Source organism: Osmia lignaria, chromosome 6 (genome assembly GCF_051020975.1).
Source record: "Osmia lignaria lignaria isolate PbOS001 chromosome 6, iyOsmLign1, whole genome shotgun sequence".
NCBI classification, from domain to species: domain Eukaryota; kingdom Metazoa; phylum Arthropoda; class Insecta; order Hymenoptera; family Megachilidae; genus Osmia; species Osmia lignaria.
The window spans coordinates 381,003-401,537 of record NC_135037.1 but is presented as its reverse complement, the minus strand read 5'-3'; the positions used below and the strand labels follow the sequence as shown (position 1 = coordinate 401,537).

The 20,535-nt window shown below is 38.6% G+C and overlaps 2 protein-coding genes across 2 annotated transcripts in view; one reads left to right on the top strand and one right to left on the bottom strand.

Annotated features, from left to right (window-relative positions):
• The window catches only part of LOC117601395 (nose resistant to fluoxetine protein 6), a 97,845-nt gene that overhangs the window by 39,696 nt on the left and 37,614 nt on the right, over nt 1-20,535 (top strand). The gene's annotated exons all lie outside the window — the stretch shown is intronic.
• LOC143305388 (uncharacterized) lies at nt 15,097-16,456 on the bottom strand. Its single transcript, XM_076688710.1, has one exon. The coding sequence runs from the start codon at nt 16,246-16,248 to the stop codon at nt 15,097-15,099; it is 1,152 nt and encodes a 383-aa protein (XP_076544825.1). The 5' UTR covers nt 16,249-16,456.

The following is a 20,535-nucleotide window of genomic DNA, read 5'->3' as shown; positions in this document are numbered from 1 at the left end:
TTAGTTAATTCATTGGTTGGTAATTTATGAAAATCTCCGACTGCTGATATTCTAAATGATTTAATTGGATTTTGATCTAAATGCTGTTTCAGTGTTTGTAGTCCGTTTAGTATATCTTCACTTTTAATGGTGTCGTAAAAATTATCTGATATTATTATACTGTAAACTTTGTATGAGCCATTTGCTGATTCTATTACGTCTCCTTTCTGCGGTTTCTTTGACATGAGCTGTTGTAAATCTATTGCTTCTGTGTCCAGTAACAGTTTTCCAATGGGGGTTACCAATTTACAGTCCGCAGGTATGAAATGTGCGTAATGACCTTCCTCGGTGGTCAGGGTGTTTGGAGAGATAATAACCTCAAGTGTCTGTGAAAGTTGCACTTTTCTTCGCAGGTCATCTCCCTCCGTGGAAAGAGTGTCTGTGTCAAGAAGTGTGAACGGATAAGGGTCAACGGTACGGTCAAAGTTTTCCTGTGGTTGCTGGATTGCCGTTCCTATTGTTTCGTTAACAGGTTGTGGTTGTAAAATTCCCTCATTTGTTACAAGTGATAATGGTGTATGGTTAAGTAAATCCTGTTGCGGGTTTGCGATTATCGTGTTTTCCGTAATGGTATTTTCTGATGGTTCTTCGAATGAAATCAAGTTTACGTCTTCTTCTGTCGATGTGATTTTAGTAGAATTTGCTTGCGGATGAAAGTTTATTGTTTCCATGTGTTCATCTGGCATACTTATCTCGTGCGATAAGTTAGGTAAGACTCTCGGTCTATTTGCTATTGGAGAATGTTGAACCTTCCCACGAGCTGGTTCTTCATCAGAGCTAGTGTTTTCCTCTTGATATTTCGGTCTCCTTTCCCTGTCCCTTTGTAGTTGCCGCACACGAAATCCTATGGAATCCGTGTCGATTTCTGGTTTCTGTCCTATGTGCTTGTAATCGGGGTCTTGAGGATCTCGGGGTATAAGTGGTAAGCAAGATGGTACTGGGTTACGTGATAATGCGTCTGCGTTCTTGTTCGTCTTTCCTGCTTTATGGATAACCTGATATTCGTACTCTAAGAGTCTGAGTCTCCACTTCATAAGTCGTGATGTCGGATCCTTGACAGAGTGTAACCAGACTAACGGTCGGTGATCTGTGACGAGTGTGAATTTTGTTCCATAAAGATACGGTCTGAAATATTGTACTGCGTAAACCATTGCAAGACATTCCTTTTCTGTAGCAGAATAATTCCTTTCGGCTTTATTTAAGGTACGAGATGCGTAGGCAATTGGTAGATCGTTTCCTATTTCTCCTTGACTAAGTACAGCTCCAATTGCGTAATCTGATGCGTCAGTGGTAACAATGAATGGTCGATTAAAATCCGGATATTGTAAAATTGGTTGTGTACAGAGTTCGTCGCGTAAATTTTCAAAACTTTTTTGCTGGTCTTCGGTCCACTTAAAACGAATTCCTTTACCTAATAATTGAACTAATGGTTTTGATTTAATAGAATAATCTTTTATGAAACGGCGATAATATCCTGTCAGTCCCAAGAACTGCTGGACATTTTTCTGTGTTTTAGGAATGGGAAATTCTTTTACAGCTTGTAATTTACGAGGATCTGGCTTAACACCATTTTCTGTTAAAATGTGTCCTAAATAAGTAACCTCCTTACGTAAGAATTCGCATTTATCAATCTGCAGTGTAAGTCCAAATTCTCTGAGCCGATTGAGTAATTTTTTTACTTTTATTTCATGTTCTCGTAGTGATGAAGAGAAAACAACCATATCGTCTATGAATACATGAGCGTTCTCTAGACCAGATATAACTTGATTCATTAAGCGTTGAAATGTCGGTGGTGCATTTTTTAAACCAAATGGCATGCGTACAAATTCAAAATGCCCATCCGGTGTTGTGAATGCTGTTTTCGGACAATCCTTAGGATCCATTTGAACTTGATGAAATCCATTTGCTATATCAAAAATTGTGAAATATTTTGCTCCTCCCAATTTATCTAGAATTTCGGTGATATTCGGCAAAGGAAATTTATCACTCAAAGTCTTTTCGTTTAAGGCTCGGAAATCGATTACCATACGCCAACGCTTATTGCCCTTAGCGTCTGGTTTCTTTGGTACAATCCATAACGGAGAATTATATGGTGAACTAGATGGCTGTATGACTCCTTGTAATAACAGAGCCTTTACTTGACGTTGTATTTCGTCTTGGTGTACTGGTGGATATCGGTATTGTCTTGTATTAATCGGTACGTCATCTGTTGTATGAATTGAATGGTAAAAATTCGGTACTTCTCCTAGTTTGTCTCCAGGCAAGTAAAATCTGTCTGAAAATTCGTCGACGATGTTGAATACATGTTTACGTTCTTCTGCATTGAGATGATCGGTTCTTAAAAGATTTCTAATTCGTGTTGCTCTATTTTCTGGTGTGTTTTCGGTCATATATGAAGAAATTGGGTCGTCGTCCGACGAGTCGTAAATATCGTAAGGATGAATGTATTGAGGTTCAATTTCGATGTCTACATCGTCTTCTCCGGTATTCGTTGCTAACGCGTAACAAATGCCGTCACGATTATATACTGCTGCTTCGCCAATGTATATATTTTCTGATGTTTCGAGTCGCGGTAAGTATCCCTCTTTAATATTTGGATTAGCTATGTGAATTGCAATTTGTTTTGTTGTTCGAGCTTCGATACGGTGTTTAGTCGATTTCGGATTTTTCTGCTGAGCTAAATCTCGGTAATTTGAAAAACGAAGTGGTCGAATAGGTTTATCTTTCAATACTAGTGTTCCATGATAATATGAAATTTCTGCTTCTTCTTGTAATAAAAATGGGCTGCCTATAATTCCATCGGCTTCTATTGCAAGGTTCTCTACTACGTAAAATAATGCAGGCTTACCGTGAATGTGAAGAATTGTGGTTCCTATGCTATAAATAGGTGATTTTGTAAGTCCTGTGATTTCAATAACCTCTTTAGTGATACGTTTGGCTTGATCTCCGAGAACATCGCGCACTATTAAGTTAACTGCCGCGCCACCGTCAATTAAAAATTCAGCTGTTTCTAATTCTAATTCCGGAACTTTGATTTTTATTCTTGGTGCTGGGGTTTCCTTGATGAGGATTCTCCCGTGAATCTGACTATCTTTTGGCGAGGTCTTTGCAGATCGCTCACCGCCTCGCCTTTCCGTTGAGCGTTTTCTGAGTTTAAAGACTTGTTTGATTCGACTGAAGAATTTCGAGAGTATGATCGCTGTCTGAAATTTTGCGAATTCCTCCTACAACGTTTTTCATCGTGTCCTTGGGTATCACATCGCCAACAATATAGCTGCGAAGTATCATCCTTTTCACTGCGTTTTAAAACTGTAAACCGTTTTTCATCTTGATCTGTGCGTGGTGAATTTGAACGATAAGAAGGTGAATTCGATTGATTCCTGGATCGCACAGTCCATGCTGATGTACGTGGTCGTCCTTCTCTCTCGTCTTCAGAGTTAGATGGTCTCCTCTGTCGATCTCTATATCGATCGTGTCGTGTTGGAGATTGAGGGTATGAAATTTCATTTCGACGTTCGTTGCTGTGGTGATCCCTGTTGTTCCAGCCTCCTGGTGATGTGTTTCGTGCCAAATCACGACGACTTCTTAATTTCCTGTCTACCTCTAGCACAGCGTCAAAAGCTTCCTCTAAGTTTTTAATGTCTCTATTTTGTGCTGATACCTTAAAAGAGATGCGGTCTGGTAATCCATCTAGGAAATTTTCTAAAATATCCATTTCCATTTGTTTAATATTTTCCTCTGAATGTCTAGGATATTTCTCTTTAATCGCTCCTCTTGTACAATAAACAAGATGGCTTGTTCTATCGATGTAGTTTCTCAAACTTTCGTATTCCCTAATTTGAAGCCTGGCAATTTCTGTTTGAAATTGCGATAAGCTCTTTCCTGGTCCAAATCTTCTCTTCAAATGCTTGATCAACGCGGATACCGAAGTGAATTGATGTTCTAAAGTACTTCTTCGCGCCGGACCGGTGAGTTTAGTTAAAATAATTGTAAGGTATTCCCTTTCTGTTCCCTCAGGAATCAAGGTCAATCCATCTTCTACCAGTTGTGCAAAACGTGATAAAGGTGGATTCTCACCATCAAATGTTGGTATTGTTAACGCAACATTTTGTATGCAGGATCTTTGTGTCAAAAGTGTCATAGAATTTGCGATCGAAACTGTTAAGTTCATAAGATCGGCTGAAGAAATATTGGCTTGTTCATTCGCCATGTTGAATGAATTTGTTGGTTAAAGAATGTAACTAGGAAAACTAGTATATACCTCTTGTTACCCGATTGACTAGGAAAACTAGTATACAATCGTTGTTCAACAAAGTAATAGCCGTGTGTCAAATTCCACGAAAGTAATTATGCCAGTGAAAATGATCTATGTGACTGTATCCCACCGCTGTCACCAGTTCTGTTACGTGGCCGACGAGTTGGCAGCGCGCGTGGCTATCAGAGGCTTTCTGATTGGCGGCCGCGTAACTTATTTTATTATCAATACAACCCGAGCGGTAAGATTGTATTGTGGTAGGAACTGTCACAAGGTTTCACTGGGTTTAAAGGAGAATGCTAATGTGGGTTTGACACAGCAATGTATATATTCTACAATCTTGGTCTATTACAGATGTTGTTGTCGCGAATATAGGTGTATAATGTGATATATTACCTATTTCCACTATGCTCGGTGTTCACGCACTGGCAATGCGGGGGTGTTGTGTGTGGTTGATTGTAATGCCAAATAGAAACACGACTCGCGGATTCTATAAGGTGAATGTTGCTCGAAGGGGACTTCAACCCGATCTCACTAATAGTAACCAACTCACTACCGTACACGTCGTGCTCGACACGAGATGAACTCTGGTACTGCCCCCAATCGTTGGTACGAACGGGTTTATATACTAATTAAGAAGGGTGGTCTGGTTACTATTCGAGTGATCAGGCTGGGTCCACCTGCCTCTGCGACAGTTTAGAGTGGTTGCATCTGCTATTTGATTACGGCGGACCCATTGCTTTCCCAAGTGTTTGGTTCTGCTATCGGTGGGCCTTCTGTTTATTATGAGAGTAAATGGTCGGTTTGCCCGAGAGTTTTCCTTTCCAGATGTTTAAGCTTATTTGAAAGGAGACACGTTTGATAAAAACGGTCTGTCTACGTGACACATTGGTGAAATTTTTCTGATTCAAATGGTACCAAACACGAGATAGTTTCAATTATAATTACTTGCTAAAATTGATGTTAAAGGTTGGCGAAAAGCAATAGAGATCGAAATCAAAACCAGTCGCGGTGTCGGCTCTGGTTTCAAAGGTTTCATTTATCCAGGCAAGGTGTCGATTCTGGGCATTTAATGTTGCATTTATCCAAGCGAGGTGTCGATTCTGGGCATTTAATGTTGCATTTATCCAAGCGAGGTGTCGATTCTGGGCATTTAATGTTGCATTTATCCAAGAGAGGTGTCGATTCTGCGTCTGTACACATGTTTTGTATTCAGCCGACATGCCGATTCTGTGTCCGTACACATGTTTTGTATTCAGCCGACATGCCGATTCTGTGTCCATCCACATCTTTTGTATTCAGCCGACATCATTTATATTCAGTCGTGGTGTCAATTCTATGTTGTTTATTCTATTACTATTGTTTATAAATATAATTCAAACTATATCGTGTTTGGTGTCATTTTAATAAGAAAAATCTCACAAATGCATTAGTAAAAGTTTCATTAAGAAAAAGTTAAAAATAAAAAAGTTTTATCGTTCAATTAGTATTAGTCACACCGATATTACGGTCGGATCATATTACACGGTTTCCTCGTCGAGCGGCTCGGTTCACCTAGGGGGATCCCCCCAAGTGGAGGGGATAGCGATGTTGCATTTATCCAAGCATTCTTTCGTTGCATTTATCCAGGTTTTACTGTACTGCACTTGGAAACACTCTTAAACATAGCAAACGCCCTACTACTATTTTAAATAGCTGGAGAGGCCTTCAGTTGCGCACTATACGATTACGCACTATCTCATTGCGCATAGCTCCTTTGGGCACAGTATTATTGTGCACAGTAAGAATTGGACACAGCTCTATTGCGCACGTGCAGAATATCACACAGTACAGTTGGGCACCGAAAAAATTGCGCACAGTATCAATGGGACACTGAATTAAATTTGTGCGCCCATTTCCCTTCTTATGTCGTGATTTTATCTATGGATATGTTAGAAATCGGGCAAAAAAAATGATTGAGTTTAAGACTCGTATTCCAGTGTGGTTCTGGGGTAAGTGCCATGCCGTTCCTCATGGTCCTCCTACCAGAAGATGCAAGATCTTCCCCACCCCGTGGCCAGATCCTTCTAGAACACCCTTATCTTTTTACACGCGCCATGCAGCACCATGACTTCGGGTCATCGGCCACACGCGCGTTCCTTCGAGGATCGGCGATCGAACTCTCTATCGCCGTTCCATAAACAAAACATCCGCGACTCTTAGAATTCGTCGCACCTCAAGTATCAACTACCGCCGGCCTAAGTCCGATGACAGACGTATGGCTCGGGGTATCGATAGCTTAAAGAATCCTGAGAAATCCTTGAAAAGCAGGTCAAAGCCCCAAATGCATTGACTCTGCCACGTGTCAACCCCTGCACACGTGCTGACGCTAACAGATAGATACATCTATGGAATATTAATATGTAACCTAACCTAACCTTAATTGCACGTATAAATAAAACATGAACACAAGACATCGCCAAATTCAGGAACCGTTATTTCACAAACTGACAACAGTCCTAGTTAGAATGGCAGACAACTCTGCGGTACACAATAATTTCATAAAAATGAATCTTTCTATTATTAACATTTTGAATTTATTATAAATCCCTGATTACGAACTATTCTTAATATAGATACAACAATTAATAAGTCTAAAACAGCTTTACAAACTGAAAAATCAAATAATACATAAATATTCCAATTGACACTGTGCGCAACTTTTACGGTGCCCAACTGTACTGTGCGATATTCCGCTCGTGCGCAATAGAGCTGTGCCCAATTGTTACTGTGTCCAAAAGAGCTATGCGCAATGCGATAGTGCGCAATCGTATTGTGCGCAATAGAGCCACTCCCGTAGGATCCGCCTCTATATGCAAGGATCTGAGTACAGTAAAAGCTGGATATATGCAACAAAAGTTTGGCTGGATATATGCAACATCGCTATCCCCTCCACTTGGGGGGATCCCCCTAGGCGAACCGAGCCGCTCGACGAGGAAACCGTGTAATATGATCCGACCGTAATATCCGTGTGACTAATACTAATTCAACGATAAAACTTTTTTATTTTTAACTTTTTCTCAATGAAACTGTTACTAATGCATTTGTGAGATTTTTCTGATTAAAATGATACCAAACTCGATATAGGTTGAATTATATTTATAAACAATAGTAATAGAATAAACAGCATAGAATTGAGACCACGACTGAATATAAATGATGTCGGCTGAATACAAAAGATGTGTACGGACACAGAATCGGCATGTTGGCTACAAAGAAAACATGTGTACGGATTCAGAATCGACACCTCGCTTGGATAAATGAAACATTAAATGCCCAGAATCGACTCCTTGCTTGAATAAATGAAACATTAAATGCCCGGAATCGACTCCTTGCTTGAATAAATGAAACATTAAATGCCCAGAATCGACTCCTCGCTAGGATAAATGAAACCTTTGAAACCAAAGCCGACACCGCGACTGGTTTGGATTTCGATCTCTCTTGCTTTTCGCCAACTTGTAACATCAATTTTAGCAAGTAATTATAATTGAAACTATATCGTGTTTGGTACCACTTTACTCACAAAAATCTCACCAATGCGCTAGTAAAAGTTTCACTCAAAAAAAGTCAAAAATAAAAAAGTTTTTTGATTCAATTAGTATTAGTCACACCGATACGTTTCGGCTCTTTCCTTTGATTTCGGACCTCTCTCTTTCCACCACTGTCTGTCCCTTTCAACGTTCACGCTTGGCTGGTCGTCGCGTGTCATCCGAGCTTCGATACCGTGCTTAGGTAAACGCAACCACTGGGTCCCAATCTTGGTTGAATTTATCCAGGTTTTACTGTAATATGTTGGTAAAAATATTATGTAATATGTATTTTTAATTCGTCTCGATGACCTCTAAATATGGTACCAAAAAAGATATATGGTCCTATTTGTTAAACCCAAGGTGATCTCGACTTCGCCATGAAAACAAATAGTTTTCGAAATTTTTGTTACTGATATCTATTGTGCACTTCATACCCTGTAACTCTTGTTCTAAACTTTTTTTTGTCAGATTGTTGAAAGTAGGTGAAAGATCGTGAGTAACGTTACAGGTAACACCCTGTATATGTGTAAGTGCATTCAGAGGATATTTTTTGCATCCTGTAACGAAGTTGAAAGGAAATATCTACTGTTTCCTTACCCATAATTTAACAAACTTTTTAATAAAGACTTTAAAAGCTTATGTTTGTATAACATTTTTTCTTAATTTTACGTGTATAATATGCTGATAATATGCTGATACTTGTCTATAATATGTACAGAACTAAATATATATGGAATTTCTATTTAAAATTATGCATTATTTGAAAGTATATATTATCTTCGTCATTATATTGTTTGTCTAATGACATTACACAAACTTCACGACGAAAGGAATATCTGTCTACTACTGTTTCGATAGATGTTGTTTATTTATTAAACCAACTACTTTCACGAACAGCATGTTCGAAAAACATTCCAGTAGCAAAACAGTATGTTAATATTATACATTTCGCAGGTGATGTATGGCATCTTTCGAACCATGTATTGTTATTGAGAGTAACAGTGTAATTATATTTTCTACACTTTCGACATCGAAATTCTCCGTACACACCTCGAGACTCATTTAACGCCATTGATCTCTTATGGGTTTTACAAAACCGCGAGTTAGGTATTAGTTCTACTTCTCTCGCCCACTATGATATTGATGCTCCATCTTTCAGCTTTGAATCCAATAAAAACAAATTCATTTTTTCGCACATTTTCACAATCACATATGTTTATAATAATCATAATGTTTATACAGGGTGGTCCACATATCTTGAGACAGGTTAATATCTTCTAAACAACACATTTTTGGAAAAAATGTTTCAGACAGAAGTTGTCACGTGTCAGAGGCAAATAGATGGTCGGAATGGATTTTTTCAGTGGGCGGTCCTGAAGATCATATGAAGGTCAACTTAATTTTTTTTAATGGAACCCACCATTTTTTATTATACTATCACATTCTCTAGGAGAAAATAGGTAACTTTTGTCGGAAAGATTTTTTTGTGGGTTGCCAACTTCCAGGGACCAGCCATTAAATATTTAAGAGGATGCGATGGGTAAAAACACGTATAAGGAGCATTGTATTTATAATCGCTTTATAATTTTTAACAAATATTTTAGCGATTTTATGACATAGAATTTGCTATCGAGGATGAAGCGAAAATTAAAGATCCTAAATGCATTGTAAAAAACGAAAAATTACTCTATTGCCGGCAATACTCGTAAAACGTCTTAACTCAGAAACAGCTTTTCCATTGCGAATCTGTCATAAACCAGCAAACTAAATTGCTACGTATTGTTCCGTCGAAGGGAACAAGCTTGATTCTTTACACGAGGCAACTGACAATTTTTACTAATGAGTCAGAAACCTTGGTAGACAAATTTTTATCTACTACAAAATATGTAATAAACCAACATAAAGAGGGTTGTTGAAGTTGGTGATCAACACTTTGAGCATTTTCTTAAATAATAAATAAAAATATTTGTTGAAAATTATAAAGCGATTATAAATACAATGCTCCTTATACGTGTTTTTACCCATTGCATCCTATTAAATATTGAATGGTTTTTATCTCGGAAAGTTGAAGACCAACGAAAAAATCTTTCGGACAAAAGTTACTTATATTCTCCTAGAAAATATGATAGTATAATAAAAAATAGGGAGTTTCATTTAAAAAAATTAAGTTGACCTTCGTATGACCTTCAGTACCGTCCACTAAAAAAATCCATTCCGACGTGACAACTTTTTGTCTGGAACATTTTTTCTAACAATGTGTTGTTTAGAAGATATTGACCTGTCTCAAGATATGCGGACCCCCTGTATTATTCGCATGTTCCGTATGTTTACATATATGTATGTCGAAATGTGACAAGTACTAGTCAACAAATATTTCCGTGCTTCGTACCGAAAGGTTCAAATTTATGGAATAATTACAGTACAGTTTTATGAGAATGTTACTCAAGAGTGGAGTCCTTTTTTCTTCTTTCTCCGTTTTTTCATGTCTAAAAGATGGTGCGTCTTTTTTGTACTGCTTCAAGTTCAAGTGTAACTCGTTTATCATATTTTATATTGAAATACATTAAATCAAACTGCTTCAGGAAATCTTGCAAATTTTAAAAAATAATTACTTTTATTGAAAATTGTCATTAATAAAATAATTTTTAACAAAATATACAACCGACTTTAAAATGCACTAAAAAGTATGAAATAATTTCTATTTCATTTATACCAATATTCCACAGCTATTAATAAAATCTATCTAATCGTTAAATAGTATACTAAATGCATTTCAACCTTTTCGGATGCGGCGCAAAATTAAAAACTTTTCTTCTACTAGGAAGATCCTAATTCAGGCGTCGGCAACCTATGACAAATGACGCATTTGATAATTTCAAGTAAACAATATTTAATGAGAATCAACATACCTGTAATAAATAAAACTCCCGGCTCGTAGCCTAAACCAAAACTCTTTATTTGTCGATCCGTACTCGTGGCGTGCATACCATGCGACTGACTTCTCTCGGTCTGTCCCCCCCATGCCAGCGCCCCGATCGTCCTTTTGCCCGCCACATACGTCATACACTACATTCCCTTTCCTCCTTAATATTTTGCTTCTTTAAGGGGGTAGACACGGGTAATAGTAGCGCGTTGACATTACCGGCAAAAATGGGCATAAAGATGGGTTTACGCGCTTCCGTTATTCGTCCTTGTATGAGAACATTTAGGGCTGGGTGAGGGCTTATTCGAAAGAGGAAGGCCCAATGCACACCGCTCAATTCATGTTTCAGTGGGATTATGTTGATGTTTAGTAATATAAGCGTCCAAAGTAGAGGTAAAAAATCGACAAAATGCATTCGCGGAATCGAAGCATTTTTAGGCCACTAAAAGAGTGCTGTGATTGAAATCATGAGTTAAGCGGTCTAGCCACAACCCTTACCTGTAAATTAAGATCTATTTTGTCTTCATTTGTAAGGACGAATAACGGATGCCCGTAAAAGCATTATCACAGACCAGTTCCGCCATTTTGTGGATAATACAGAGCAATTCATGTGACAAATTCAGTTCAGCTAGTAGTTATAAGGTGGCGTCTAACTAAGAAGGCTGCCGATTTGGAATCGTAGCCAAAATCAGGCGTTAGCTTGGTTACGTCACTCGACTGAAGGCAAGCGAAAGCAAGCAAAAAAGGCAACAACGCCGAGTGAGACGCACTACAGTCATTTTGTCCTTCTCTCATTCTGAATGTTGAGATTCCCTTTTCGATAGATTTTGACTGACGCCCGCCTGGGTTTTTCACAGCACCCCATAACAAACCTCGCTCAAAGAGGAGGTATAACAAGAGAAGAATATACCTCCTCTTTGCAATAATTCTGCAAACGTTTATATAAGTTGTATACGAGAAATTTATTTATTTAAATTATTTGCATTCACTCAGAATTCACTCCTTTGTGTTTTTTATTAGTTTCGTAAAAACAAAGTTACTATAGGTTTCTCAAAATACAAGCGTCACGCAATTGGGACGAGTTATAATAGTGAGAGGGAATAGTAGCGAAGGGAGAGGAAAGAAAGAGCCGAGGCCTCTCCATTTATTAGTTCTAACAGTATTTTTTTATACAGAATGTTTCAAGGAGTTGATACGAGTAAAGAAAAAAATTCAATTTTATTTAAATAAAAAGTGCATCTGCATTTTTTTAGTGCATCGTTGCATTCACGAAGAAAATGAAGTCATAGAAAAATAAACATTATCATACCATTGAACTTTTACATGAACAGCTTTTTCCTATCTCTTACCAAATTCAAGATATAACCCGTCCCAATTGCGTGACGCACGCTGTATGCTTTTATGAATTAAAAAACATTTTTTTCTAAAAAATTCTCAGATCGCACGTTCCTTCGGTTCTTCAGAGTAGGCATATATTTTTCAGCAGCAAGGCGTGCTACGGTGCGCTATATAAAATCCACGCGTTCAGTCAGTCAGAATTTACCGGAGCGGGACAATTCTATCATTTAGGTTCAAAGAAGGATAGCATGATCACCGTACATCTCACTCTAAACACGCGTCAATGTTTCGATTTTGTTCTTCAGCCGTATTGTCGCGATGCCTCTGGCGAGATGAGCGTTTGAATGTGTTTGTAAAAATACTTGAGGCGCTGTTGCCTTCCTAGATCGTGTTGCGCGCACGCTAGCTGAGAATTAAACCTTTAAAGTTCGTAACAAAACACGCAAGTGGCTCCACCAGGCCCAACGAAAAAACTGCTGTAATACCGACGTCCAAAATCGGAGAGGTCACGTGCCGTGTCTACCCCCTTAAACATTTTATGGACTAAATACAAATGAGTGGTAGTATAAATTGTAACATAACATCTTATAGACTAAATACAAACGAGTGATAATAATACATAATACATTGTTCTTAAATCTACCTAATCCTATGAACTCTATATTCGCCGTATCGCTCCGGTACCTTTCTATTTCGTTTCGGCCGTCCTGAGCTATTTACATCTATTTGTTCCTCCTCCTTATCGCCTTCGCTTTCCCTTGCAATGTCTATATCGCCTCTGACCTCAGCTGTGTCTTGAGCTTCTTCTCCTACCTCGTCTTCTTCATCGGAATCTATAATCTTTCTCACCTCTGTTAAATTTCTTTTGTACTCTTTCCCCTCTTTTGCTTTTACCGTTACTGTGTTTTCTTTTCGTTCCGCTACTGTGAATTCGTCTGCTCCGAAATTCGTACTTAACTTATTTTTCTTTGGTTCCTTTATCAATACTCTGTCTCCTTGTTTTACCCTACTCTCTTTGGCATGATGCACTTTGTCGTAATAATCTTTTCCTATCTGTTTCTTCCACGCATCTCGCTCTCTTACTTCTTCCTCTACGCATCTACTCCTACCTATCTCCGGTAATTTCGTTCTTATTTTCCTACGAAACATCAATTCCGCTGGTGAAACCGCTGTTACAGTATGTGGTGTTGAGCGATACATTAACAAAAATTTTAACAATTCCTCGCGCCAGTTCTTTTTCTCCGCGTGCGCTATTTTCAGTCTTTTTAATATGCTCCTGTTCTGCCTCTCTACGTCGCCATTTGCCTGAGGCCAGTACGGAGCTGTGTGCGAAATCTTTACCCCATTTCCATTTAACCTCTTTCGTAAATCTGCGTCGGTAAATTGGCGTCCATTGTCGCATATTACTATTTTCGGAAAACCGAACCGCGCAAACATCTCAAACAAGTGTTTCTTAATACTAATCGCACTCGTGTTTGTTAGGATCACGGTTTCGAAATACCTACTATAGTAATCCGTCACTACCAAAATGTTTTCCCCGCTGGGCAGTGGTCCTATCAGGTCCATTGCTAACGTTTCCCATGGGCCTTGTGGTAACGGATTTGGCTTCAAAGGTGGTGGTTCGACTGTTTTTTGTACCAATTGGCACCCCCTACACGATTTTACCGCTTTTTCCGCGTCTTTATCCATCCCTTCCCACCACACTTTACTCCGCAACCTATGTTTCATCGCTACGATACCCGGGTGACCCTCATGAGCCAAATCTAGCGTTCTCTTTTTTAAAGCTTCCGGGATCACTATCCGCACGCCCCTTAAAACAATGTTATCCTTAACACATAATTCATCCCTTAATATCCTAAATCGCGACTTTTCTAAGGGTCTCCAATCGCCTATCTCGAGCGCTTTCCTCACGTCGGTCAACAGTTTATCTTTCCCGGATTCCCTGTTTATTTCTTCTGTAGTCATTGCACAGGGTGTTGTTTCCTCCACTACCCACGCGATATACTTCCTGTCTCTTTCGCTTTCCGCTTTTCCTCCATTCCCGGCGCAAAGGCGTGATAACGCGTCTGCGATATTTGTCTTTCATCTTTCGTAGACCACCCTATATTTAAACGACTGTGATCGTAATACCCATCGCTCGATTCTTGCGTTCGGTTTCGATTTCGGCGCGAATATGTATTCTAACGCTTTGTGGTCTGTCACCAACTCAAATTCTGTCCCATACAGCCAATTATAAAACCGCTCGCAAGCATATACCAACGCTAACGCTTCTTTTTCCGTTTGCGAATATCGTCTTTCGCAGTCTGTCAAACTCCTGCTCGCGTAGCTTATTACTCGCCATTGTTGCCTATCATCTAATTGTGTTAATACATATCCTAAGCCTACTGGGCTTGCATCCGCTATTACTCTCGTTTTCGCGTGAAGGCTAAATATACCGAGGGTTCCTGCATTAGTTAGTTTTGCTTTTAACAACTTAAATGCATCCTCCTGCTCTACTCCCCATGTAAATGTAACGCTTTTCCTCGTCAACCGCCTCAGTGGTTCGCTTATCGTAGCTAAATCTGGAATGAAAGCCGCGCAAAAGTTTACACGCCCCAGGAAACTGCGTACTTCTTCCGCGGTTTTCGGCGCGCGGAATTTATTTACGGCTTCTATTTTCGATTCCAATGGTTTATACCCTTTTCCAGAAATTCGGAATCCCAAAAACACAATCTCGCTCTTTCCGAAAACGCATTTTTCCTTATTTAACGTTAATCCCTTTCGCGCCAACGTTTCAAGAACCCGCGTCAGTCTCTTATCGTGCTCTTCTTTCGTTCTTCCGCACACCACAATATCGTCTATAAAATTCATCACCCCTTCACTTCCTATTCTCAACCTCAACATCGCACCGAAATTGTCCCAATAGCTCGAGCGCGGTGTCGTGTCCGTACGGGTATATGCATTTGTCTACAGACGATTTTCCTGTCTTTGCGTCACTTCCATGTGTTTTCATCGACCACGTTACACTGCGCCCCTGAATTAATTAACATATTTAAAATAATACCGCCTATCTTAACGTCCATACTTTGTCCCTCTTGCATTGCACTGATTTGGCAATCCGTTTGTAAACCAAATGCATATCTCAATTGTCCCGCGCCGACCTCTCCATCCAACTCCCTGACCCTCACTCTGCGTGGTGGTTCTCGTCTTCCTCCGTTGTTCGATGACATCTGCGATTTGCACACCGTCGCAAAATGACCCCTTTTTCCGCATTTACTGCACGTTCTCGATTTTGCCGGGCACCTTTCATCCTTGTACGTATGTCCTGTGTATCCACACCGAAAACATTGAATGTCCTTTTTTTTCTCTGTCACCTTCTCGGACTTCCTCTCTTTCTTCATGCTGTGCGTCGCAGCAACCGTTGACTTTTCTATGTCTTTTGTTTGTAGCTCGATCGCCTCGATCGTTCTAGCAACTTCTATGACGTCACTCAACTTGAAATCTCCCTTTTCCAGGAGGCGCCGTCGAATTTCGTTCGACGTACATTTTTCCACAATTTGCCCACAAATTTCTATTTCCTCCGCTGGAAACTCGCAATTCTTCGCTTGCTGTCTTAGCCTCGTGATGTACTGGTTTATAGTCTCACCTTCCTTTTGTTTTAACTGACGAAACACGTGCCTCTCATACACCATGTTTAATTTCGGCTTGAAATGCGTCGTCAGAGCGTCCATTGCTTTTTCGTACGCGTTTTCTCCTTCCGCGACCATATCTGCGTTGGGCAGTGTATAGAAAACGTCCTGCAATTCGAGACCGCCATGGTGCAATAACATTGCTTTTTTCCTGTTAATGTCCGTAACGTTTTTACTCGCCACAAATAATTCGAAGGCTCTGAGCCACCGCTTCCATGCTGCGTATACGTTTCCGTCGTTTTCGTTCGGGTTAAACGTGGGTAAACTTTCACTATTCATCGTGCACTTCACATTTTTAACAAATGTAATAAATAAAACTCCCGGCTCGTAGCCTAAACCAAAACTCTTTATTTGTCGATCCGTACTCGTGGCGTGCATACCATGCGACTGACTACTCTCGGTCTGTCCCCCCCATGCCAGCGCCCCGATCTTCCTTTTGCCCGCCACATACGTCATACACTACAATACTCATTGCGGATCAACTACATGTACATCAGAAGTGCTGCCAACTTCTGATACAATCGTTACAATTACAATTGTTTTCTGCCTTATCTATAATATTTCGAATCTTTCCACCTGAAAAATTAGACACCTTATCATCAGGTTCTTTCACATTTTTACACATCTTTACATTAATCAGAGTATCTGCTTGTGAACTAGGAGAAGGAACATTTTATTTTGTAGAAAGGTCAAATTTAACGTTTTCTACGGCTATCAATTTTGGTAATGTTTTACCTTTTGATCGGTCTATTTTGCTATCACTCTTATCATGTGTTACATACCTTTGATTCACCTCTTTCTTGTCTTTCACTTCATAGCTATTTTCGTCACTTAGGAGTTCCATTTCAATCTCCTCAAAAATGTCCTCTGCATTTTCTTGTTGGATTTCCGTTCTTGGTATCTTTATACCTTGTTCCCCTACAGTTTCTGTTATAATCACTCTTTATATCAATTCTCATTCGTTGGGATTGAATTCAATATTTGCCGTAAAGGAATTTATTTGTTTAGTGTTCTCATCATTCCAAACGATGATTTTTGCCAAATAGACTGTGCTTCTAATTCGGTGAGCCGAACATCAAGCATAACCGAACCGAAACAAGTAAAATTGTTAATATCTGAACACAAGATTATTTTTGATATCACTTTAGTCACTCACACAATAGTATCCGCATAGCGTGTAACCATTGCGAAGATGACCCAACATGAATTTCGGTGTCCCCTTTAAATTTATCGAATTTTAAATAAATATCTTTACCGTTACTTTAATTCAATAAAAGCAGATCTTAACTCTCTTCTTCAATCACTTCTTATTGTATTAAATATTTGTTTTTTTTACGTACCTAATTGATAATTGGCACCTGATTCGGTATTCACATGTACAATATCTTTGTGTACTTTTAGCAACTCCTTTTCATCGACATGTTCTTTATTTAGACGAAAAGTATCCGTGCATGTTTCTAGAAATTTTTGTAAAATTTCTAGCTTTTTTTCTACAAAAAAGATATTTTAAGTTGATACACATCTTAATTTGTTATAACGTACTTTACTCATTTGAATTTTTCCAAATCTTATTTCATAGAATAATCGCTTCATTAAATATCTATTATCAAAGTTCTTCCTTTGGAATGTATACATTCCAAATAATCACAAGTCGATTTTCAATTCATAAAATAAAAAAAAATGAAATCATATTATGCCGGGTACCGCAATCTAAACATGTGGGTTAATCCCCCTCTTGAACGTATCTGGTTTTACGCCTCTGACGACGTTACTTTCTGCTTCTCACAAGGGAATGGTCAAAAGTGGGTGATAAAGTTGCTTGTCCAGACTACGTTTATTCGAAAGAGCATGAAACGAGGAGATTATGGTGCAAATTTTGGGTGCCATTGGCAACGGGTTCAAAAGTTATGGGACTTTGAAATTTTCATCCACTTTTGACCATTCTCTTGTCAGAACGGTATCTGCCTTTGTCGGCAGCTTTGAGTTTTTTTTCCTTTCTTTTTCCTTTCTTTTATTTTATTACATTATTATTAGCTTAATCACGTCTTTTCAGGTATCAGTTTTCCTTCATTTACTCACGTCTTATATTGTTTGTCGTAAAACAGTTAATTATGCCAATTTCTTATTCGATTCTCAAGTGGTTTTAGATTATTTGCAAGTACCTGACACTAATAACTTAACCTAAAAGAATAGTAATCATTCGCATCTTTAATCATAGCCTCTGTTCTTACTTTCACAGCTTCATCTCTGATTTTGCACTTCTCGAATCCATAGCTGCTACTGTCCGAAATCATTTTCCCTCTTGATTAGTTTTCTTCTCTATCAGTTCGATACATAAACCACCTGTGTATGCGTCGACTACAGCATTTAGACTTCCGCAGTTTCAGCACGTCACAAAGAAAAAACAGCCGGAGAATCAGCAGTACTCTCACTCAAATCCCTTTTTCCTTTTTATCCACACTTAGTTTATACACTATCACTCGCGCAGTTGAAGCGTGCTGGGCTCATAACCTTTTGAAACTATTGTTGGGGTTAGGTCACCATAAAAAAGTCTGTATGCAATTAATATATCATTATTTAACGCGTCAGATCCTCTTAAAGCTCTCGAGCGGACTGCTCGACCCTTCTTTTGTTTTAGCCGAAAACCGCGCCACACCACTACTCACTTCTAGAACCGGTAAGAGTAGGGGAAAGCACTCGCATCCTATATGTATGTATATGCATGATCACACATAGGCGGATCAAGATTCTAACAAAAATTTTGAACAGCTTTTTCGTATATTATATAACCGCCGCTCGGCCTTCAATGTAACAGTTTTGACACTTTTTCGAAAGTATCTCAAAAACTAACGATAAGGCAAGACGCCGGTTATATGTAGGGGAGACCGGGGACAAAAGTAACATTTTTATCCGATTTCGAAAAGGAGGATACTCAATCCGATGTGTATATTTTTTTTTATGTATGTTCGCCGATTACGCCGAGACAGATGGTCCAATCGGAACGAAACCTTTTGCATCTGGTAGAGTATGTCTCCCAATTGGTCCCGTTAAAAAAACATTTTGCATTTTTTCATTCCTGACGGTTTTAATTGCAAAAAAACGTACTATTTCATGTAAGTTCAGCGTATGTTCACCGATTACTCTGACAAGGAGATGCTACGAAGTGCTAACTCGACTTTCGAATGAGCTCTAGTGCATTCGAAAGGGGAGGTCAATAGTACAAATCGTGTTAAGGGTTTTGGGTGTATGGGCCTTACTTTTTGAGAAAATTACATAAATATTTATGCATTTTTTCAGCTGTACTATAAATACAATGAATAGTTGAATATCAGTATGAAGCAAATTAGCCGAGCAGGTTAAGTGCCCGTGCAGCTATTATTTTGTAATCCATGCAAGCTCGGTTCAAGACAGCATTCTGATAATTTTTTTTTTTTTTTCTTTTAAGATTATTCTATTTATGAATTGATTTTTTTCATTCTTTGCAGCAATAAAAAATGACAGATGTAAATATGACAGAAAAAATATGACAGAATTTTATAACACATAACATAATAACTACATACAGATATAATACCAAGTAATAAATCGTTTTTTATTGCTGCAAAGAATGAAAAAAATCAATTTATAAATAGAATAATCTTAAAAGAAAAAAAAAAAATTATCAGAATGCTGTCTTGAACCGAGCTTGCATGGATTACAAAACAATAGCTGCACGGGCACTTAACCTGCTCGGCTAATTTGCTTCATACTGATATTCAACTATTCATTGTATTTATAGTACAGCTGAAAAAATGCATAAATATTTATGCAACTTTCTCAAAAAGTAAGGCCCATACACCCAAAACCCTTAACACGATTTGTACTATTGACCTCCCCTTTCGAATGCACTAGAGCTCATTCGAAAGTCGAGTTAGCACCTCGTAGCATCTCCTTGTGAGACGGATGGACCAATAGGAACGAAACTTCTTGCATCTTGTAGTGTATAATTCCCCATTGGTCACGTAAAAAAAATATTTTGCAATTTTTTATTCCTAACGACTTTTTTTTCTTAATGTATGTTCGCCGATTACTCCGAGATGGTTAGACCAATCGGAACGAAACTTTTTGCATCTTTTAGAGTATGTCTCCCGATTGGTCCCGTTAAAGAAACATTTCGCATTTTTTCATTCCGAACGGTTTTTATTGCGAAAAAACGGGAAGTTTCTGCGAACAATTTCTGGGATTTATTACTCGTACTAATCGAGGCCTACCTGTACCTATATGTATAATAACTATTGTTATTGCAAACTCTATTCTTTAGCGCTACTCTGCAAGGAATGCACCGATCGCAATGAAACTTTTAACATCTTCTAGATCTTTCCACGATGATCCCATTTGCTAAAATTTATGTAACTTCTTATTGTTAATAACTATTGTTATTACAAAAAAACTATTCTTTAGGGTTACTCTGCAAAGATGGTATCGATCGCGATGCAACCTTTCACATCTAATCGGAGATATTTTCGTGATGATCCCAGTTGCAAAAATTTGTGGAATTTGTTATTGTTAATAACTATTGTTATAGCAAGAAACCTATTCGCTGGTGTTACTCTGCAAGGTATGTACCGATCGCGATGAAAGCTTTTCAATCCAATAGGAGATATTTCCGCGATGAGCTCGCTTCCAAAAATGTATGGAATTTATTATTGTTGATAACTATTGTTATAGCAAAAAGCCTATTTCTTGGTGTTACTCTTGTCACGG